Source organism: Cyprinus carpio, chromosome B1 (assembly GCF_018340385.1).
Source record: "Cyprinus carpio isolate SPL01 chromosome B1, ASM1834038v1, whole genome shotgun sequence".
NCBI lineage: Eukaryota > Metazoa > Chordata > Actinopteri > Cypriniformes > Cyprinidae > Cyprinus > Cyprinus carpio.
This window is the reverse complement of record NC_056597.1, coordinates 38,649,918-38,673,590: the sequence shown is the minus strand read 5'-3', so window position 1 is coordinate 38,673,590 and position 23,673 is coordinate 38,649,918. Positions and strand designations below refer to the sequence as shown.

Genomic DNA, 23,673 nt, shown 5'->3' with positions numbered 1-23,673 from the left:
GCGACAAGAGAGACAACAGCACCGCTAGATTTAAATCAGCACAGCCAGCAAAGGATCAAACGCAACTGTTTTGAACGAGCGCACCTTTTTTTAACAACCAAAAAATGGTTGTTTCGTTGTCTGTTGAGGAAGTACAGACATTCCTCTCGTTGATAGCAGAGAAGCAGATCCGAAAGAGCTTGATGGGGCGACACGGAATGAAAAAGTTTTTCAGGAGTCGCGGCAGTAGAAGCGGCGCAACTATAACGACATGTAAGTAAAGCGGTACTAAACTGCAGTGGAAACGCAAACCGAGCTGAGCCATGCAGTACTGAGCCGTGCCAAGCAGAGACGTACCATGCAGTGGAAAAGCGCCATTTGAGAAGCCCATCAAAGGCAGCACTGTAGCTATTCTAAACCTTCACGTATCAGTAGAAAGCTGTGCCTTTTTGTGCCCCGATCTGAGGCAGATCATCATATTTATGCGCAAGGTTGATCATGCTGCTTTTTTTCCCCAAGACATGCGTCAATTAAAAGTTCACCCAAAAATTAACATTTTGTCATTAATTACTCACCCCATGTCGTTCCAAACCCGTAAAACCTTTGTTCATCTTCGTAACACAAATTAAGATATTTTTGATGAAACCGAGAGCTTTCTGACCCTGCATAGATGGTAACACAACTGAAATGTCCAAAGCCCAGAAAGTACTAAGGACATTGTTACAGTAGTCCATCAAAAAATAAAACTTCAACCCTTTAACTCTATTAAACAGGTGTTGAATACCAAAACCTCTCGTGAACAGGTGTTGAAGACTGACATGGAAGAGAAGAAATTTTGAATAAACGTTATTTTTGTTTTCTTCGTGTAGAAAAAGTATTCCCATAGCTTCATAAAATTATGGATGAAACGCTAATGTCACATGGACTAATTTAACAATGTCCTTACATACAGGGTCAGAAAGCTCTCAGATTTCATCAAAAATATCTTCATTTGTGTTTGAAAATGAACGAACATCTCACTCTACCACGGGGCAGCTGTGGCCTAACGGTTAGAGAGTTGGACTTGTAACCAGAAGGTCGCAGGTTCAAGTCTCGGTGCTGGCAGGAGTTGTAGGTGGGAGGGAGTGAATGAACAGTGCTCTCTTCTACCCTCAATACCCATGGCTGAAGTGCCCTTGACCAGGCACTGACCCCCCAGTGCTCCCCGGGCGCTGGATATATAGCTGCCCACTGCTACGGGTGTGTGTTCCACTTCTCACTGCGGTGTGTGTGAACTTGGATGGGTTAAATGCAGAGCACCAATTTCGAGTATGGGTTACCATACTTGACAAATGTCACGACTTTCACTTTCATTTCATCAAAAATATCTTCATTTGTGTTTGAAGAGGAACGAAGGTCTTATGCATAATGTTGTCTAAAGTACCGACTTTGGTACCAGTCAGTACTGAAATTTTCCATTCCTACTAACATTTGAATGCTCTTCACTGAGAACTCACACAGAAGCACACAGTGTTTGAAAGCAACATCTGTCAGCGGATTTGTCTATGTGCAGGCTTTCAAACACTCCCGTGTGTTTCTTTGTGAGCACTTGGTGAAGAGTGTAAAGTGATGATCATTGTAGCCAATCACAGTCATATATGTTGACATTGTGAACACTGTGGCCAATCAGCAGTGTTTAAGAATCGGCTCAACAGCTCTCAAATGTTAGCAGGAGATGGACTTTTTTAAAATTTTATTACCGACTGGTACCGAAGTCGGTACTTTTGACAACACTACTTAGGGTTTGGAACGACATGAGGGTGAGTAATTAATGACAGAATTTTTTATTTTTGGGTGAACTATCCTTTTAATTCCAAAATTTTATACATGAACCTGGACAGTAAGCATTTCTTATATATATATATATATTATATATATATATCCTTTGAAATCTCTTAGCAGCCGTTACAGAATTTTATAAATTAATAAATTCATTTTATATTTACATTCTAGTCACTTAAGGAGAACATTTATTTTGAGCAGTTTCTGGACTTTCAGTTTTCAAAATAGAGTAGCTAGCTGTAAATTCCTTTACACCAGTTTAAAACACAAATAAAATGCAGTGTTCTGTCTTTCTTTCATTTGGATGGGATTTTAGCATTTATTTAATTATATGGTTAGTTGGATACTGAACAATTGATTTTGGAATTCAAACATTCTTCAGAGATTGACAAATATGTGGCAGTGGATATAATCTAAATAGTTTTAGTTCACATTATTTTCATTTTTTAAATAATTTTATAGGTTCATGACGTTTAGTTACATTGATTTTCTTGTGATCAGGTAAATTCTATGTAGGCTTTCCCGGCAAAAATTACATTTAAAAAGAAAGAAGAAATAAATTGAAGTTGCTAATAGAAGCGAACCTTATGTTTTCAGTGTGTGGATTTACAAATCCATTAAAAAGTGCATGTCTGGTTCATGAAATCTAAACACTTACACCCTTTTACACTGGTTTGGTGTGTATAATTGTGTGTTTTAAAAATCGAATGGCTAACTCTCTCTGTCTTTCTATAGCCTGTCTGTTACCAAACCGCTTGCAGTGATCTTTCTTGATTGTATAATTCGATGTCAATTGTGCTTATATGGCATTCAGCATTGAACAGAAATGTTGCTTCAATAAGAGATCCCAGACCAGAGAAGCATACTCTTCAGTAATAAATATAGGCTATCAACAGATCTGTCAGTTTAATATCTAACAAAGAAATACCATACGACTCCTTTACCATATCCTTATGGTGTTTCCCAAAGCTTGTTTATTGGAAATGGTCTGGCATAACATTGATCTGCTGAAACAGTCTGTTGTTTCCTCTCTTGAGACTTCTGTGGTTCATGTGACATTACCCAGCAGGCATTGCAGCCTGCCATCATGAATGCAATCGCTATGCAGTTTGCAGCATGTACCATGCAAGTGTACGATTTATGCATACAGTATTGAAATACAAATGCGTTGAGTTTCCTGTTAGTCAATTGTTAAATAAGTGAGCCATTTGCCAGCTATTCATGAACATGGTTACATGAATCATACAGTCAAGCACATAAAGTGTATATGCTGTGTAATGTTTTAACATTTTCTATTTTAAAAATGAAAACGTTGTGAGATAGCAGAGAGTATCAAATAGTCTTGCAAAGATGATTTAATCTTTTCAATATTTTAAGATGATCACATATAAGCTATAGTCAGAATTATGATTCCTGTATAGAAATAAATAGAGACTAAGAGACTTGTCCAGACAGCACTTTCAGGGCACAGCTGTGAACACGTCTGAGTGTGAGAGAATGAGTGCAAACAGAGCCCCGTTGCCCCCTATACTCCCCTTACCTGTACTCCAATATCCCATCATGCATTACAGGAGCTGAGAGAAATCCACAACAAACAACAGAGGCAGAAACAAAAGGAGCTGGAGGCTGACATCACCCAGCCGTCGCATGACAGGAAGTCCACAGAATTACAAGAGTCTAGGTATTTTACGTCCTTCCATGGCTATTCTTTGCAGAAGAAAAAAAAATTATTTGACTTTTTTTAACAGGCATTAATTTTGTCCCTTACTTTCCCTCAGGTTGTCAGGGACAGAAGATGGCGTGTCTCCTGCATGGAGAGATGATGGGCTGGGTAAAGCTCCCACTCCTCCTGCGACTCAGGCTTGGATAAGCCAAGTGAGTGAAGAGGAGAACCACAGCAGAACCGAAGTACAGGATAACCTCTCCAAACTCTTCACACAGCATCCGCAGTCGGGAAAACTACAGACTCAGTCCCCCTGGTCTATGGCAGGTGAGACAAAGATGCTTGTTGAACCAGACAGACATGAGTTGGACTGTTTTGCAGCTGCTTTTTAGTTGTTTATTCATATTGAGACATGTTAAGCTCCCCCTAAATGGCATAACTCATAACTTTTGTGTTTCTGATATAGAGAAGATTCCAGTGTCTGGCTTTAGTCAGGAGAATGTAAAGGTGGTGTACTATAGAGCACTGTATCCCTTTGAGGCCCGCAGTCACGATGAAATCACCATCCATCCTGGAGATATAGTGATGGTAAGCAACTTTGAACATTCTTGAGAGGCAAATCGGCATATTAAAATGATTTCTGAAGGATCATGTGACACTGAAGACTGGAGCTGAAATTTAGCTTTGCCATGACAGAAATAAATTACATAAAAAATATTAAAACGGTTCATGTAAAATGTGATAATAATACTTGACAACATTGCTGTTTTTACTGTAGTTTAATCAAATAAATGCAGTCTTGTGTGTGTGTGTGTGTGTGTGTGTGAGTGTGTGTGTATATATATATATATATATATATATATATATATATATAATATTGCATTTACATTTGCATTTGCAATTAGAGCAGTCTTTTTCTCTCTTAGACTCTGCATATAATTACTCTGTTGTTTACTGTTATATTAAGGAATAGTTTCAGCCCTACAGTGTGTGCTTTTATTTTCTGATTAGGCTGGCATTAAAGTTTAAAAGTAGGTTAATTATATGATGTGCTGATTAATTTATTTAATGAATCGCAAATGAATCACACATCAATTTTGGAAGAGAAATTACCCCCAAAGATAAAGTCATTATTGTGTTAAATGAGAAAAGCATTATTAGACAATACAAAAGTGCTTTAGAAAGAAATGCATTGCATGTAATAATGTAAGATGACGTGTATTAAATGCTTTAATAATTTTAACATGTTATTTGTTTGAAAATTAACTGCACCATGTTAACGCGTTAAATAAACAGCCATAGTTCTGATGTGTGCTTGCCAGAGAGTGTGCGATTGTCTTTGCTTTGTGTAAGAGAGTATAGCCTATATGTGTGCTGCTAGTTTGCACATTTACTGACCTCTGACCCTGCCTCTATGCTCCCTTTGCTTTCTCTGCCTGAAGGTGAAGGGAGAGTGGGTAAGTCGAGGATTCTGCTCCTTGTGCACTTTTATTCATTTCTAGTTTGTCTTTGATGTTCTCGGTTTTGTTCAACTGTCACTGAGCTGAAACAGACCTTGTACAGAGATCATAATATGTGGCTACATGTCTGATGTTGAGTCTTTTGCAAGATTTCAGAGGCTTTGCTGCGTTTGCCGTTAGATCACTCAGAGATGATGCCATGACCATTTAATCCATTTCCTGTATTAAATCAATCCTTTGTTTCATCACATACAGTCACGGTGCTCTGTATATTCCAGTTCATGTTTTTCTGATGTTTATTAAGATGCTGTGGTTCCCTGGGTTTCTTTATCACCCAATTATTTGTGATTATTGTTTTGTCACGTCCTCTCTTTATGTCTCTCATTTGCTTTCTCTTGTGTTTCTGTTTTGTCAGGTGGATGAGTCTCAGACAGGTGAACCTGGATGGTTAGGAGGAGAGATTAAAGGGAAGACTGGCTGGTTCCCTGCCAATTATGCAGAGAAGATTCCAGAATCTGAAGTTCCTCTTAGTTTAAGAGCAAGCGCTGCTTCTAGTTCTGCCCCTAAATTGGGTGCCCATATGTCATCTGCTTCAATAACCACAGCCGCACCCTTGCAGTCAGCCTCCACAGAGTCTGCATCGATAGCCCCACCCTCCTCAGCCCCTGCCCTTCCAGGCCCCGCCTCCTCCTCTTCCTCAGCATCCAGTAACTGGGCAGATTTCAGCACTACGTAAGTAATTTGTCAAATTTTAAAAAAAAAATTTTACTAGCAAAGACATTTGCAGATTAGTTTTTTCAGTTCAGGTTTATCTGCATCCATTTAGATTCTGTGCTCTTGTGACTTTAATTCAGATGGCCAAGTAATTCTGCTGTGGAGAAGCAGGACAATGATGGATGGGATGCATGGCCGACCCAGCCCTCTCAGCCGTCCCTGTCAGTGCCCAGTGGAGGGCAGATCAGACAGCGCTCTGCTTTCACCCCAGCCACGCTTTCCGGCTCCTCACCCTCACCTGTGCTCGGCCAGGTATATATACTCTCTAAAAAACTGCCCCGTCCATATTAAGGAATTTTTGCTTTAGAGTACTTATATTTTCTTAACTAGTTGTATTGAATAATTAATAATTCAAACCCAAAAATTAAAATTTGATAAAAATGGTCTCAGACCATTCAAGATGTAGATGAGTTTGTTTCTGTATCAGAAATTTAGACATCACTTGCACACCAGTGGATCCAATGCAGTGAATGGGTGCCATCAAAATTAGATAAAAGACAGCTGATAAAAACATCACAATAATCCACATAACTCCAGTCCTGAATACAAATCCATCTTATTGATTTGTTTGTTACAGTTTTTGTTTCACAAGACATTAATTGTTGGACTGGAGTCACTTGTGGTTTATTGTGGTGTTTTATCAGCTGTTCAGTCTCTCATTCTCATGGCACCCATTCACTGGATCCACTGGTGAGCAACTGATGTAATGCTAAATTTCTCCAAATATGTTCAGATGAAGAAACAAACTCATCTACATCTTGAATGGCCTGAGGGTAAGATTTTAAGCAAATTTTCTAGCAAATGAACTATTGCTTTAAAGTTTATAAGGCCTATTTCTTTCAGGCTATTACTTTGTTGCTGCAAATGAAAAGCATCATACATTGTTCATCATTTCATTAGATGCAAGTTATGTTTCGGTGTTGAGATCTTGTGAGTGCATTACTGCTGATCTTTTTTTTTTTAGTTTCATTTTTGAAAACACTTGCTGTCTGTCTTGTTTCCAGGGTGAAAAGGTGGAGGGTCTGCAGGCACAGGCTTTGTATCCATGGAGAGCCAAGAAAGACAATCACCTAAACTTTAACAAGAATGACGTGATCACCGTCCTGGAGCAGCAGGATATGTGGTGGTTTGGGGAGGTGCAAGGGCAGAGAGGATGGTTCCCCAAATCTTACGTCAAACTCATCTCTGGGCCCGTCCGGAAATCTATGAGGTGTGAATCTTGGCGATATATCATTACCATATTGGTTCTTGGCTAATATTGGTGATTTTTATTAGTTGTTAGCATATTAAAATGTTCATTTTTATTTTTGTCAATGCATCTGCGCAAAATAGCATGCATTTATAACATTATATTTGTAGTATATTGTAATACATTTTGATCACTTTTTTAGTGTAACATAATAATAAACTCAAAAATGAGTTAGTACCAGTTTTATTACAAAAAGTGATGTTGAACACACAGTTAGGCGTTTCATCCAGACTGTGATTTTGAGTTTTGAGTGCCATTGTTCTGTTTCAGTATTGAGTCTGGCTCTTCAGACAGCCCTCCCAGTGTTAAGAGACCCAGCCCATCTCCAAACAAACCCACAGATCTCGGAGAAGGTCAGATTACCAGCGACAGCTCGATGGATCATGCATTTCTCCCTCTCTCCTTAATCATTTTGTATCTGAAAGTCTTTGTATGATTTTGTCTAATCACAGAGTATGTGGCCATGTATACATATGAAAGCAGTGAGCAGGGTGACTTGACCTTTCAGCAAGGTGATGTCATCACGGTCATAAAGAAAGAAGGAGATTGGTGGACTGGGACTGTGGGCGGAAAGACTGGAGTCTTCCCCTCAAATTATGTCAAGCCTAAGGAATCTGAGGTACTTTTGATATAATTTGCATGAAAAAAAAATGTTATTTTAGTCAAATAAGGAACATTTTCGACTAGAAAAATCATAACAATAGCATTCTTTACACTTTTTTTTTTCTAGGGTTTGGGATCTGCTGGAAAAACAGGAAGTTTAGGGAAGAAACCAGGTGGGTGCGGATGTCCTCATGCTACAACTCTCTCATAAATATTGTACCATGTACCTTTTATGTTGGCTTAGTTGATGTTTGAGAGAGTTTTAGGTGGAAAAAACAGCTTTAAGCAGCAGATTTGTGGCCTTCATAATTACACCATAACAGTATTTTATTGGTCAGTGGTTCTTTACTCTAATTTTTTCTCCTTTTACCTGTTTTTCTTCTGTGTTCAGAGATTGCCCAAGTGATCGCTCCGTACACGGCCACCGGGGCAGAGCAGCTCACTTTAGCACCAGGCCAGCTCATTCTTATTCGAAAGAAAAACCCAGGAGGATGGTGGGAAGGAGAACTTCAGGTCTGAATAACACAGATGCTATGAAATACACCCAGACTTTCTACCACAATAACACAAACCTTAAACATTTAATAGATACTTTAGTTATAGAAGCAAAATATATTTGGTGCTCTGTAAAAATACATCTGCTTATCTGTGCTAAGATTTACTTAATTTAATTTATGACATCAGTGCTTGTGGAATGAGCTGATATGGTGATGCCAGTGAGATGTTGTTTCTCATAAATTAGATTGTATGCTAAATTTTTACATCATATTCATTTTAATGGCCCACTGCTGTTGCTTTCTCCAGGCAAGAGGAAAGAAGCGTCAGATTGGCTGGTTTCCAGCTAATTATGTAAAATTATTGAGCCCTAGCACCACTAAGACCACACCCACAGAGCCCAACCCACCCAAGCTCCCAACACCCAATGCAGGTACATGTAACTGATTGTGCGAGATCTGGTTTCTCTCGGCACAGATGAAATGTTGTATTTTGTACTTTGTTCTTTTAATAATTAACAAGTTTAAGCATTCAAGTATGTCAAGTTTGAGCATGTTGGCTCTTGTCATTTAGTACAGGCTAGGTTACTTGTATAGTGCTGCCTACACACCATCATCAGCTCTGTTTTTCATAGTATTTGCATGTCCTGATGGTTGATATATAAAGGTGATCTACCAAATAGCTAAGCAAATACTCCAGTAATCAGGAATAAATGTATTATATAATATTATATTATGTTATTCAAGAATAAATATTGAGATAGAGATTCTGAAATTAGTTGGAAGATATTTGAAGATGAACTACAGTTGTACAAAAACACATTTTACATGTGTGTTTATGTTTCCCCTCCATAGTGTGCCAGGTGATTGGCATGTATGATTACACGGCTCAGAACGATGATGAGCTGCCTTTTGGGAAGGGTCAAATCATCAATGTTTTGAGCAAAGAGGATCCTGATTGGTGGAAGGGAGAGCTGAATGGTTCCATTGGCCTTTTCCCATCGAACTACGTTAAGCTGACCACCGACACTGACCCCAGCCAACAATGTGAGTCCAGAACGTTTTTCTGTATCTTATACATGCACTCACACTGATCCTCTCTCTATCCTGCTCAAAGAAATTAGAGATAACAAATAAATTCTGAAATCCCTTTGAGAGACAATTGGCTTGAAGCGTCACCAATAACATCCAGTTAAATGGACTGTGACAACACAGTCACTTCTTTCAAATCTTTGAGGACCTTCTCAAAATTAGTTTTAGTTATGTCCTCACGATGTGGTGAGTTATAGAGCATCCAATGTCCACACCGAAGCCCCTCCTCTTCCTGTTTCCAGTCAACCTTCTCACCTCATGTTGTAGAGCATTAAGTAGACTCTCATCTCTCTTTCTCTCTCTGCCTGCATGCCGGTGTCTTTGTCATTGTGGCGTCCTGTGAAAAGTGTCTTGCAGAGTTCATTTAGTTCTCCTAGCTCGTAAAGATTTTGCACATTGTGGTTTTTCTTTACTTTACTTTCCTTTTTTGTTTTTTGTTAGATTTTTTTTTTTTTTTTTTCTTTTTTTTTTTGGCTTATGTGCTGTGTTTTCCTCTTTCTAGGACTCTTATGTTGCCCATATCCCACTCAGCCTTGAAAGTCCTCAAAGCGACCCACTATCCCTTAAACCGTGCCCAGCGGGATGATGGGAGATGGAACATTGATCATGTGACTGCCAATCCCCCCCCCCCAAGCTGGCTTTGTGGCCAGAAGAGACGAATACGACAGAGAGCAGTCGTTAACCTCAATATTCAGAACCGTAGACTCTCGGGCAAAATTGCCAGCCAGCATCCTCTGCATTAAAGCAGTTAAATAAACAAGAATGGCTAATATTTGAAGGATCTCTTTCCTTTTTCCTTTGACAAATTCATGAAATTAATCATTCACAGTGAATTTGTACATTGAATTGAAACACTAATCCAAAAAAAAGTGCTGGATAGTGGGTCCTTTTGTGGCTTTCTGTGATCTCACCCAAAAAGGTTGTAGGTAAAAAAAGCTGTTGTGAAGCAACCAATCAAAATGTGATTCCATTCAGTGTTAAGTTCCACCGCTTCATCCGATTAATGCACGCTTTCGCTCCTCCAAGCCCCGCCCCCGGGTTTCTCATTGGACCATGGCACCACAAAATGACCCACTATTCATGAGTCATGACGTAACGGGGTGCAGCATCAAACATGTGTCATAACTGACATGCTTACTAGTGTCATTGCAAACTCATCAAGGCTCTATTATGTGGAATTGAGACATAGCGATGTGTACAGCATATCCGACCAACTGAAATATCAAGATGTCATACCTTTCGGATGCCAAAGTGTGTCTAAAACAAGTCAAGTGATCTCGAAAACGAGTATATACCATGTCAAGTGTCCTCAAATGGTCGGATATGTGGACTTCATGTAGAATACTATTGTGTGTCATTCAGAAGATCCCCTCCCCTTCACCCCTTCCAGTAAACACAGGTGCTGTCAGTCAATTTGATGGACAGGAAGGGCGTCTCAGTTCATCCGGTCCGGTCACATGCCTCTCTGTGTCATTGTTTGTTACACGTTCATACCAAAACAGTGGATGAATTGATTTGTGTTTGTGTGCTTGCTAGTCTCTTGTTTGGTTTTTTTGTTGTTGTTTTTTTTTTTTATTTTGATTGTTTGTTTCATTGTGTTTGTGTGATGGGGTTGAGAATTGGTGTTGCTAACCAAAAAAGAACTAAACAACTGCCACTTAAGGATAATGGTACAGTGGTAGACAAAGGGCGTACATGTAAAAAAAATTTTTGCTGGAAGTGACGTACTCTTGAAGGGTTTCCTTACATGGTTGGATTTTCAGAGGGTTCATTTCTTGTAAAATTGTATTTCCCATATAGATGGATGAATGCTTTTGTTTTGTATTCTCAGTCGTTTGCTGTCATCATTCTGTCATGTTGATTGAATTTGCAATTATTTTTGAAATGTTGTTGATTTTTGAGAATACTAGATTTCGAGGTGTTCTTGATATAACAGCTCACTATTTTTATAATGATCAAAAGTTATGCATAGTGTTAAAAAAAATCCACTGCAGTATACACCGTCCTTTACTGGAAAACAAAAATAGTAGTGAATAGGAACATTTAGAAAGTCCAAATTTTATGAGTTATCATGCTTTGAATGAATCCCTAAACAGCATTAAGGAAAACATTAATGTACTGAATATAAGCTTAATACCCTTTTATCACAAATGCTTATGAATAAATAGACATTTACAAGTGAAACATGAAAGACTGGAATTTTCTTTTAAATATAAGAACAAGAGACTTAGTTTTAGGGCCTTTAGATCATCCAGTGTGGTTTTTTTTTTCTGCTTGTTAGAAAGCAAACAAAGCATGGCATTAATTTGTACTCCTACAATATTGTACTGGCAACACACAAACTGAATTTTTTTTTTATCTGCCTCATAACAGTGTTGTAATTTTAATGCTGAGAAACAAGACATGAAATGATGTCTGTGTGGTTCTTCGCTGGTTCCACAGTGTAAAAGTATTTGAGGTTGCTGCTTTATTATTGGCTGGATGGACTGTCCATCATGTCCGTGATCAGTCTCTTGCAAAGTTTTTGGTTTTGTTTTTTTATTTTAAGTGAACATACCCATCCTCAGAATCCAGAAGCATGACTGCTTCCTTCCCATTCAGTACTCTGTAATAAAATGCATTTGTTCTGAATATCTCACCAAAATGTCCAAAACATTAACCGTTGTACTTGACTATTAAAGCATTTTATCAAAATAAAATGAATGTACAGTTAAAAAGTCAACAATATACAACAATTCCTAGCTTTAAACAAAGTGTCATACCACCTTTATAAAAAATGTGTAACCATTAAAGAACTTCATGGCAACTGCAGACTGGCTTTATTTATTTATTTTCAATCTGCTACCAGATGAAGCAATTGTGTCAGTATCACATGCATAATGTTTTTGAATGCACAATAATTTATTCATGACTCATGTGGCATAAAAAAATCAGTATTGCTTAGTGCTGGGCGATATATCGCATGCAATTGTCACGTGCATTTCGTCAGTAAAGCCGATTCCCTGATTAGCGCTAAATCGCCATCACCTGCTTTCAAACAGAGCGGCATTTAATATACAGAGCCGTAGATCACTGACAAGCTACGCAATATCGCGTTCATTATGGAAGGCGATTCATCTGCGTTAATGAACGTGATATTGCGTAGCTGACAGTGATCTACGGCTCTGTCTATTAAATGCCGCTCCGTTTGAAAGCAGGTGATGGCGATTTAGCGGTAATCAGGGAACCGGCTTTACTGATGAAATGTGCATGATTATTGTATGCGATATATCGCCCAGCCCTAGTATTGCTTGAGTAAGATGCCTGCATGCATATTCTATAGAAGCAAATGAATATTTAGTTACACGGCTGTCTGGAATAATTGATTCTGATTGGGCAGTCGCAGCATTCTGCGGTCAAATATTTTTATAAAGTTGAGCGTGTTCCTACAATAACTGCTAGTTATGCCTCGTATCACCCCGTCATCTCTTTCTTCTCACATAATAAAGTAAGTTCAACTCAAATCAATGTTGCATGTCCAGTAATTTATTTGATAAGTGTAATACGCTTCATATCAGGCCCTTTGTTTTGCAATAATCATACAATAGTGCTTACTTAATGCAAAGAGAAAAAACATTCAGCTTTAATTTACTGTATTATTCTTACCAAAGTAATACAAGTTTGTTGTAAGTGCTTGCTTTTTGTCTGCTTAAACTACAACTGAATTAATATACTAATGATTTATTAATCTTTTTCTAATGTATTAATCTAAGCATGAGATGTGACTGCATGACGTCTGTGCGTTTCACAGGGTGTGCCGACCTCCACCTGCTCGACATGCTGACCCCAGTGGAACGGAAGAGGCAGGGTTACATACATGAACTTATTGTTACAGAGGAGAACTATGTAAATGACCTGCAGCTAGTTACTGAGGTAAAACTCATGGGGGTAAAATTGACCCATTCACCCAATGAGTATTAGCTGTAATAGCAAATATATATATATTATAATCAATATTTATGGTTTGTTTTCAGACGTTCCAGAAGCCTTTGCTGGAGTCAGAATTGTTGACTGAGAAGGAGGTGGCCATGATCTTTGTCAACTGGAAAGAGCTGATCATGTGCAACATTAAACTGCTCAAGTATGCCACCTACTGATTGAAATCCTGACTCCATCATCAGTTTAAGCTCCAGTAGTGTTTATTCTATGATAGAAACTGCTCTAAAGCTGTTAATGAGAATGCAGGGCATCAGTATGTATTAAAGTAATGCAGCATGCCAGGTCATTTATTTAAGTATTCACACTTCACAGCTTTATGAAACTGATGTTAAGACAACTAAAAGAATAGATCAGATGGAATTCTATATAATGAGCATTACGTGGCTTACCCAGAATGCCTCTCTGACTGTCTCCAGGGCATTGCGTGTGAGGAAGAAGATGTCGGGTGAGCGCATGCCGGTGAAGATGATTGGTGACATCCTGACGGCTCAGCTTCCTCACATGCAGCCGTACATCCGCTTCTGCAGCTGCCAGCTCAACGGCGCCACCCTCATTCAGCAGAAAACAGACGATTATTGTAATGTCCAGTTTCTGTTGTGGTATTGTTTGCAGATTTTAATTGTAATAAGTCATTTTAAATTGTTTTTAATTTTTTATTGAAATGTTGTGGGATTCTGTTGCAGATTTTATATGCGATTCAATCTATATTATAAAATGCATATTGTAAAAGGCTATAGAAATTATAAAAAAGCCACAATGTTAATTGATTGTTAATTCATTATTGAGTCTGCGTATTTCAATCTGTATTGTATAATCTGCATTGTATAAAGGGCTATAGAAATTGATTGATGTTTTTATAATAGTTATGTATGTTTGCATGTTTTACAGCGGTTGGCGATGGACCCTCGCTGTAAGGGAATGCCCCTGTCCAGCTTCCTCCTCAAACCCATGCAGAGAGTCACCCGATACCCCCTCATCATCAAAAACGTACGTTGATAATCAACTATTTCCTAACTACTGTATAAAGAACCAGTGACACACTGAAAACAAAACTTTGTGCTAAAAAGCAAATAAAGGAGCAATGTATTCATCACCATCTGTACTCTTCTACTTTGACATCACTTTCCTTTTGGCTTTTTGTATCTGGATCCATCGTCTCATGTTTCTTCTCCTTCCATGCACAGATTTTAGAGAACACTCCAGAAAGCCACCCGGACCACAGTCACCTGCGGCTGGCTCTGGAGAAGGCTGAAGAGCTGTGCTCGCAAGTCAACGAAGGCGTGCGAGAGAAAGAAAACTCGGACCGGCTGGAGTGGATCCAGGCACATGTGCAGTGTGAGGGGCTGTCAGAGGTACCATAACACAAACCTGGTGCATAAACATGGGTATGGGGTAGGATTAAGGAATCTAAAATATGGTCATACAGTATAAAGCATTAATATGTGCTTTATAAGTACTAATAAATAACCGATATGCTAGGAATATGCATGCTAATAAGCAACCAGTTAATAGTGAGAACAGTGATCCTTAAAATAAAGTGTCACCTAAAGGTTTTTCTCTCTCTTCACAGCAACTTGTGTTCAACTCGGTTACAAATTGTCTGGGCCCTCGGAAGTTCCTGCACAGTGGAAAACTCTACAAAGCCAAAAGCAACAAGGAGCTTTTCGGCTTCCTGTTTAACGATTTCCTGCTCCTCACGCAGATCATCAAACCTCTGGGCTCGTCTGGAACGGACAAAGTCTTCAGTGCGAAATCCCACCTGCAGTATCGCATGTACAAAACGGTGAGACGTTCTTAGAAATCCTATTTCTTTGCAATCAGTTTTTGACCTTTAATATAATACTTATTCCGCTTGTTGACCTCTGCAGCCCATCTTTCTCAATGAGGTGCTGGTGAAGCTTCCCACTGATCCTTCTGGAGATGAACCCATATTCCACATATCTCACATCGACAGAGTCTACACTATTCGGGCTGAGAGCATCAACGAGCGGTATTTACTAATTACTTGTATTATTTCGATCTATATCTATTAACCTACAATACACATGCTCATAATAATCTTGACGATGTTCTTCTGTCCCACTCTGTAATCCTTCAGGACAGCTTGGGTGCAGAAGATCAAAGCCGCTTCTGAGCTCTTCATAGAAACGGAGAAGAAGAAGAGAGAGAAAGCCTACTTAGGTTTGTCTCGCGTCTTTCCTTACAAAGCCCTCGCTGATTTAATAAAGCTATGAATGCTCTGAGTGTTTGCTAAGCACTGGTTTTGTGTTCCTGTTATTTTTACATTTACATCTAAGACTCACACTGCCACTGGTATTCTAATGGTTAACATTGAAGAATTCATGAAAGCTAAAAGACCTAACAACCATGAATTTCAAATAGAAAAAAAGTTGAATACTGTTTAATCAAATTTAAGGTGGTTTATGGGGTTATAAGCATTTTAGTGCTATTGATCATGTCATAAATGTCCATTGTGTGTGTGTTTATGTGTGCAGGGAAGAGTAATCCGTACTGTGAGGTGACGATGGGCTCTCAGTGTCACGTCACTAAGACGCTGCAGGACACTCTGAACCCTAAGTGGAACTCAAACTGCCAGTTCTTCATCAAAGACCTGGAGCAGGATGTGCTGTGCGTCACTGTGTTTGAGAGGGATCAGTTCTCCCCGGACGGTCAGTCGGTTACTGGCCCTCGGAATGTGTCACATAACATATAACCAAACTCGGGAAATCAAAATATACTCTCACATATAATCAAACATATCAGAATGTATATTTGCTGCTGTGTGGGATCAGTAAGATTTAGAACATTTAAAAAAAAAAAAAAAAAAAAAAAATCTCATCTGCTATCTTTTCTAACAATATAAGTCTTTCATCCTTTTGCTTAAAAAAAAAATAAACACATCCTCCAAAAAAACAAAACAAATAACATTAAAAACAAAAAAATTTATAAAATTACAAAAAAAATACAATGGTGACCCATTCCAAAAACTGTTTTAATCAATTTTTTTACGGGGTTAAATTACAGTAAAAAGACGGTAGTGTATATTGTTACAAAAGATTTCTATTGCATTATGGGAATAAATTATATTTTAATGTATATTCAAATAGAAAATGTTCTTTAAGAACATTAAAAAACTTACTGCAGTATATATATATATTATCTATATATATATATATATATATATATATATATAATATATATAGATCTATATATTATAATATATTATATATATATTATATGAAGAGTTTATTTTGCAAAAAAACAGTAAACAATTTTCAAAAATCAGGTTTTTTCATTGTGCATTCCAATTAATCTCAATCAAACTGCAGTTGGGTTATTTAAATAAAAATAACAAAAAAATACAGCTAAATAAAACAATAAAACATGATAACATCATAAAAAACAATTTTTGTAGAGTTATCTGTTTTTGCAAATAAACTTTTTGTGTATATATGTGTGTGTGTGTGTGTGTGTGTGTGTGTGTGTGTGTGTGTGTGTGTGTGTGTGTGTGTGTGTGTGTGTGTGTGTGTGTGTGTGTGTGTGTGTGTGTACAAAATATGTATTTCAAATAATGGCTGCTGAACATTCAGCTTTGCCATTAAAGGAATAAATTACATTTTAAAACTGATTATAATGGAATACTATTATTTTAAATTATAAAAATATTTCAGATTTTTCCTGTTTATACTGTATATTTGATAATAAAAAAATATACTTTTTTCGAACACCTTTAAAAAATCTTACTGACTCCAAACTGTTGAAAGGTAGTTTATAAGCATAACCACACCAAGTTTTTCTTTCTCTCTCTTCATCTTTGTAGATTTCTTGGGCAGGACGGAGATTCGGCTGGCCGACATCAAGAAGGACCAGGGCTCTAAGGGGCCCATCACCAAGCGTCTGCTTTTACACGAAGTCCCTACGGGAGAGATTGTGGTGCGACTGGACCTTCAGCTCTTTGATGAACCCTGACCCACGTTGTTTGACCTGACCTTTTATCCCCCCCAGAATCCATATCCACTACTCCTCCGTGGTGAAAGCCCACCAGCCTAATGTGACAGTCCCACTCCACCCAGCATCATGAATCCCAGAGTGTGAATGTGTGTATTTGCACAGAAGCTTGTGAGTCTGCAAAATGCTGTAACAGTCTTAATCAGTGATCCCGATTGGATTTTTATTGTCCTTGATACCTTTTCAAGACAAGCGTGTGAGAGAAAATGAAGGATGTGCTGTAGAGGGAACCTTTCAGTTCCCAAATGATGTGAAGGATGTCTCAGGATGCTGTGCAAGTCTTAAAGAGTCAAACATACAGTAGTTGTATTTAACACTCTAATGACCCGGGAACAGTAGTGCCATTTGAAACAATATTATTTTCATTCTAGAATGATGACACGTTGCTGATGATGTGCCATTCCAGTGAAATCCGTCATTATGGGTGAATCTCATGAAACCTTATTTGCATAATTCAAAAAATATATAGAATTCTCATAACTGTAATATGAAAAAAAAATGCTGATATATTATTTAAATTGTTGTGTATTTATACATGTTGGTAATATCTGTTGTACTGCTTTTAATTTATGCAGGTTTACTAATGAAAAATCGTTGTAATTTAAAAAAAACTCTTCTATTACAGTAATGAGAATCATAAAATATAATGGTCCTGGAATAGGTCATATTTTAATGCAAAATACTAGTATTTTGATGTTTTTGTGAGATTCATCCTAATAGTCTTACTGGCTGTTCAACATTTTATTCCATAATTTCAGTCATTAACACTAAAAACTAAGACCAGGTTTTGCTGGCAAACTTCTCTAGTTTCAGCCGACTCATTTATTTCTATAATATGTGGTGACCATTCAAGAACTGAATGTTGTCGAGATGTTTTTTTTGTTGTTGTTGTATTTGAGGGTTCATTAAACGTGAGCATATTCAGGGAAATTTTCAGCAAGTCTTGAAAAGATACGGCCACAAATGCTCCATATAAACAAAATGAATTGTGGGAGGGAAATTGTTATATTTGTTTTTCAGCATTTTTTTTTTTGTTATGTAGCTTTTATTTATTTTTATTCTATTGAGAATGGGACACATCTCAGAGACCAAGCAAAATATCACAGCAGCTTTTCAAAGGTGATCAGAAGAATTTCCCAGCAAAAAAAAAAACAACAAAAAACATATTTGTCAAATGTCACTAAAAGGCCCCCAAAAAAATCGATGTTCTTCAGTTCCCTGATGTTCTTAGTTTTATTGTGGTACATCACAAAATAAACTATTTAATATATAGTACTATATTTAAGTTTGATACTGCATTACTAATAAGTTCCCAATTTGTTTTTGATTTATGTATTTTTTTTTTATTCGTGTGCTGTTGTTAGGCATTAGCGATCAACACTGTAGTTATGTCATATTTGTAAAAATAAGAGATGTCAGAGTTCATATTTTGTAACTGTGTTCTTATTTGCTTTTTTGCTGTTTATCTGCAGAAAAATAGCAAGATGGTTTGTAGTGTTAAAGGTTTGGAAAATTGAAACAATGCTGAAAACGATGCTGAAACAATGAACCAGTGAGCAAAAGGGATCAATCCTCACCCGTACCTGCTGCAAACGTCTTCAGTTCTTCAGATATGTCATAGAAAGAGCCCACTGTTTTTACATAGATGATGAAATATGTTGGATTTGTGTCTGTCTTATTAATTTGCCCTCAGTTATCACACTACTGAGCTTGAGAAAGGTGCCGTTTTCTTTCGGACTGTAGCGGGGGGATCAGTTTTGTTAAATTTGTGTGTAAATTTTCCTGTCTAGATGCAATACACACATTAATATTCCACTGCTGTGCTAGTGAGATGGCAGAGTGATCAAGGAAAACAGCTATTGTGAGGCCAGCAAGTTATTCCACTTGGTTTTTCTATGTGTGTGTGTGTGTGTGTACTGTATATATGAGAAAGAGTGATTCTTAGTGCTTTGAATGCTTTCTGTCGGGTCCCCAAACCTCATCTCAAAGAATATTCCAGACAATGCAAGGGGTCGTGGTCACACGTCTTTTCTTTTTTTCCTCTCTTTTGTCCCCTCTCCTCTTTCTCTCCTTCCCTCATCTCTTATCACGCGCACTGTACATTTCAGGCCAGAAGATTTGCCCATACCTTCATTATTTTTTAATCAAAAAACCACCAAATAATAATAAAATATTCTACTATTAAAAAAACTTTGAATGGAGTATAATATATTACAAACTGAGAAGTAAATATGTTGATGACAGCGTATTGTCATCAATGTAGAAGCAGTGTGTTGTCTTAATGTTGCAAATAAAACTCAATTGGACCAAGATGTAATGCAAAGTATGATTTTTTTCGTTGCAAGCAGTTTCCTCAGTTAATTATGCTGTCGAAACCAATATTTTTTTTTGTCAAAAGAATGCCACGCTCTTCGAGTCAGCCCATTTATCAAAGTATTTAACATTTTTCTGTGTTTTTTTTTTTTTGTGAGAACTGAGAATAGAGAAAACGACATGCTATGGACAGCGTGTCTCTCAGGAGGCGTGTCAGAAAGATTACGCAACGTCTTTAAGCTTCACGGAACAATAAAAGAAAAACGAATTATCCTCGTGCGTGTTTTTCTGCTTATTGCACAGTAGTCTTGCTTTTATCGTCTATAGAGGCGTTTTTGAATGAGAATCTTTGAATACAATTTTAACGACCATTGAACGGCATGTCCTGATTTGCGATGGACAAGTAAACAAGCGGTGTCTATGAAACACACGTCGACGAGTCGAAAGAGAGCAGCATTAAGGGTAATAACACAAGGCATTATATATTGTCACGAATATTGTGTACGAATGTTGCATCTTGGTTTTGGTGAGAGTAAACGCGAGTATTTTGTTCTGTACGTTCCCTGTCCTCCTTAAGTAACTGTTTACTCTTCCATCATAAAGCCAACGACTTCTTTGGGATGTTTGCGATAATGTCCTTCCAGAGGATCCGGCGATTGAGGGTTTTGAAGGTACATGTGACTGTCACTCAAGTTGAACGCTAATTCAATAAAAAAAATCAATACTGGCACAAAGAATTAAATGGTTTTCATAAACCTAGTTTTAAAATCAATACTGGCACAAAGAATTAAATGGTTTTCATAAACTTCTTGTCTAATATGAAACTTCATTTTCATTTCATTTATTTATTCTCTTTTCATGGTAATGCAACACGAAATGCCACAACAACAATCCAACAAACACAACAAAAATACATTCCATGACAAGAAGAACAGGAGTAGGATGAAGAAAAAATAAATCTTATAAACTCCTACCCCATTCTTATATTAAGAAAGTTACAAATTAGATGGCCTCACCGACATAACAAAAAATAAATAAATAAATAAATTAACCTAGCATGAAAAATTACAGCTTGAACCCTCCCTCTCACCTTTTAGTGGTCTGGTCTGGTATAATATCTATGTTGAATTGAACATTTTGAACAAAAAAAAATTATTTTTTTATTTTATTTTATTTTTTTTGAGTATATAGTTTGTTTGTCTGTGTACCAAAAACTTTTTAAAAAATGGGTTGACACCCATCATTTTGATAGGCGGCAAAAGTAAATTAGTAATAATAAGTAGTAGGCTACATTATTTTTGTAATTTATTTAAAAAAAAAAATGCCTAATTGTAACCAAAAGTCTCAAATTCATGGAAAGTGCAGAAACCTCTTGACCTGACCCTCTTATTATGAGAATATGTTCAGCTTTGTCCAATTCTTTACAAATGTCTTGCTCAGATGTCAGCTAATGGTGGTATTGCTTGAAGCTGTGAATTAAAACTAAATGACTTTGTGCATCTTTAATTCAGTTCCTTTGGTTGGATAGTTGGATTCAAAAGAACATTCCTCCATTGACACCACTCTGCACCAAAGCCCATCATGTAAACAAGCCTATCAGATACACAAGTATAAGTAAGTTATTGTGATTTTTATTGCACTTTGACTTTTTGTTGTGTGGTGTCATATTTTAGGAATATTGAGGCACCTTTTTTTTTTATTGGCATCATCTACGATTCCATGTAGAACCTTCAACATCCATTTCACGAAAGATTATTCAGATTATTAAAATGTTCTTCATAGTTTAAGTGAAAGGTTCTTTGGGAAACCAAAAATGTTCTTCTATTGCAGCATGGCAAAATCCCCCTTTTGGTAACTTTATTTTTTTACATGTTGACTTGGTTTGTGCACAGAATTTTACTTTTCAGCAAGTTATTTGAGTGCTTTTGCTTCTTGCTTTTGTTATATGCATTAATATAATGTTATCTTTACCCTAGAGAAAGCGAAACCAAAAACTATAATCGATATTGCCAAATTACTACAGCAAAAGGCCAAGGAGACCAAAGAGAAGAAACAATTAGTGTTCACTGCTTCTGCACTGAAAGCTGCTGCTAGTCCAACCAAACCCACTGCTACAGCACATAAACTGATGGACCAGAGTGATGCCAAAGAAAGTATGATTTCAAATGCAAAAGTTCAAACTTCTACCAGCACCCATCTTACAAAAGATGCTGTGGATAGTTATACAGCAAGTCTGCATAATAAGGCATACACTGAAATGTTGAATACAAAATATGCTGTTGAATCATCCACGATTAATGCTCCACAAGAGGCTTCAGCTCAAGGAGAGATGAATATAAATATCAGTCAAGTTTCTGAACTATCTTCAACAAACCCCTCAGAAGTCATTCCATCTTCTGCCTCTGAAGAACATGCAGGAGAAACTGATGGGACAGTTTACATGCCTGATGTTATGGTGACTTCCAAAGGGATAGCATCTCCCGAAGCTTCATCTGCACATGAGAACGGTCATCTGCAGGAGTTTTCTGATGTTTCAGAAGTGGTTGCAGTAACCGATGCATCACCTTTGGTAAACTCCTCACAGCCTCAATCCACTCAATTTCAAGACTTTCTAGCTGCCACTTGGTCTTCACGTGTCAAAGCAGACAAACCATCTTCTGGCCAAGAGATCATCACTCAGGCACTTGTGTCTTTTCCAGATGGCACAGCTAACTCCATACTAGATATTTCCAGTGCTGAAGCTGTGGCTGTCGCCTCCGGTGAAGTTCCAACCCTTGGAGAAGTTTGTCATGAAGAAGCCATTCAAGTCTCTTCACCTCAATCAACTGAGCATCTCTCTGTTGTTGAGACCACATCTGCTTCTCTAAGTAAAGCTGTAGATGCTATGTCAGAGATGTCTGGCGATGCTCAAAGATCTATCCATCTAACGGACCCGATTCTAGTGCAGACTGAGGTTTTAGAGGAAGAGGCAACTGAAGAGTTAACTGAGGGTATGTTTCACGCTTTCTGCATTCAATACCTACATAAATCTTACAAAAATAGGAATATTTTTGTGTTGTTTTTGCACCCTCCCAATTTTTTGTTGACAGTTATTTGTGGGAAATTATCTCCGAGATATTGCAAATGTTATATTATCATAAAGTTAAAATTCACAAGCTCTATGCAGTTTTCAGAAATGCATAATTCATTGTTGAAATACATTTACTTGCATAATTACTTTGCATTAGTTTATAGTGCAACAGACTCATGTTTAAATATTTTAATTATTGTTTATGGTTGTTTGCCACATAAACATAAGCTAGGAATCAAGGGAAACTTAAAAAGATGTGCCATGCCACATAAACATAAGCTAGGAATCAAGGGAAACTTTTTGCCTGTTTGCCTTTAATAATGCAAATACTTTTACTGTGATAAGTTATAATTAATTGGAAGGTAGGTCTATAAATATTTTTTTATTTAAACATGCAGTGCAGTAGAATTCTAATCTGAATTTTATTATCAAAGCACATATAGTGAAAGCATTCTGGCTAATATTGACATTTTAGAATTACTGCATACTTACTGTATGTGTAACAACTAACAGGGATTTCTCTCACATCTGCAGCACAGCTGGATCCAGTACAGAAACTCTTTCTCGAGAAGATAAGGGAATACTCCACAAAGAGCCAGTATGTACTACATAAATCACATTAAAACATTCCATGCATTCCGATACATATCAAGCTTCTCATCTATTTTTAATAACACACTGTGTTGTCCGTAGAGCCTATGGTGGCCCTGTAGATGCTGGACCAGAATATGAGACAGCTTTTAGTGAAGAACTTAACAAACTCCAGAGACTGTATGGGAGTGGAGACTTAACCGAGTTCCCAGAATTTAAGTTCTCTGGTGGGTATATATTTTTGCCTTTTATATATTTTTGTTGCACATTTAGAATGATTATGAAAGTTCAGATTAACTGTTTTTTTATTTTTAATCTTTTTTTCAGAGCCTGAACTGGATGAAAGCAGCTCAAAATGAAAAGCTCACAGAAGCAAGCCACTGAATTACGTCAGTTTATAAATAACTGAATTATTTGCGGTTACAAGAGGGAAAGCAAGAAAAAAAATAAAGTAGTTGGAACGTTACCATTTTCACACTGTGCCTTATTTATTTTCTTTTATTTAACGCTCTGAATGACCGTTTAAAACCAACCGAGCACCGTGCAAAATCTCTTTTTGTATTAATATGCATGCAACA

General features: G+C 37.3%; 2 protein-coding genes across 2 annotated transcripts in view; both read left to right on the top strand.

Moving 5' to 3' along the window:
* Window positions 1–18,716, top strand: part of itsn1 (intersectin 1 (SH3 domain protein)) — a 39,965-nt gene extending 21,249 nt beyond the window's left edge. The window contains 22 exon segments of the mRNA XM_042717428.1: window positions 3,372–3,481; window positions 3,579–3,790; window positions 3,930–4,051; window positions 5,339–5,655; window positions 5,778–5,949; window positions 6,702–6,907; window positions 7,217–7,565; window positions 7,677–7,722; window positions 7,941–8,062; window positions 8,354–8,477; window positions 8,899–9,090; window positions 12,926–13,047; window positions 13,149–13,255; window positions 13,530–13,695; window positions 14,002–14,100; window positions 14,298–14,465; window positions 14,684–14,896; window positions 14,982–15,103; window positions 15,212–15,305; window positions 15,411–15,476; window positions 15,608–15,782; window positions 16,934–18,716. Coding sequence (XP_042573362.1) covers window positions 3,372–3,481; window positions 3,579–3,790; window positions 3,930–4,051; window positions 5,339–5,655; window positions 5,778–5,949; window positions 6,702–6,907; window positions 7,217–7,565; window positions 7,677–7,722; window positions 7,941–8,062; window positions 8,354–8,477; window positions 8,899–9,090; window positions 12,926–13,047; window positions 13,149–13,255; window positions 13,530–13,695; window positions 14,002–14,100; window positions 14,298–14,465; window positions 14,684–14,896; window positions 14,982–15,103; window positions 15,212–15,305; window positions 15,411–15,476; window positions 15,608–15,782; window positions 16,934–17,082 — 3,453 coding nt within the window. The 3' untranslated portion in view covers window positions 17,083–18,716.
* Window positions 18,717–19,313: 597 nt separating this feature from the next.
* Window positions 19,314–23,561, top strand: LOC109108244. The gene is made up of 7 exons (XM_042717414.1): window positions 19,314–19,896; window positions 20,038–20,105; window positions 20,946–21,048; window positions 21,411–22,424; window positions 23,039–23,102; window positions 23,198–23,322; window positions 23,423–23,561. Exons 2-7 carry the CDS (start codon window positions 20,055–20,057, stop codon window positions 23,452–23,454), a joined length of 1,389 nt encoding a protein of 462 aa, XP_042573348.1. The 5' UTR covers window positions 19,314–19,896; window positions 20,038–20,054; the 3' UTR covers window positions 23,455–23,561.
* Window positions 23,562–23,673: the final 112 nt, after the last annotated feature.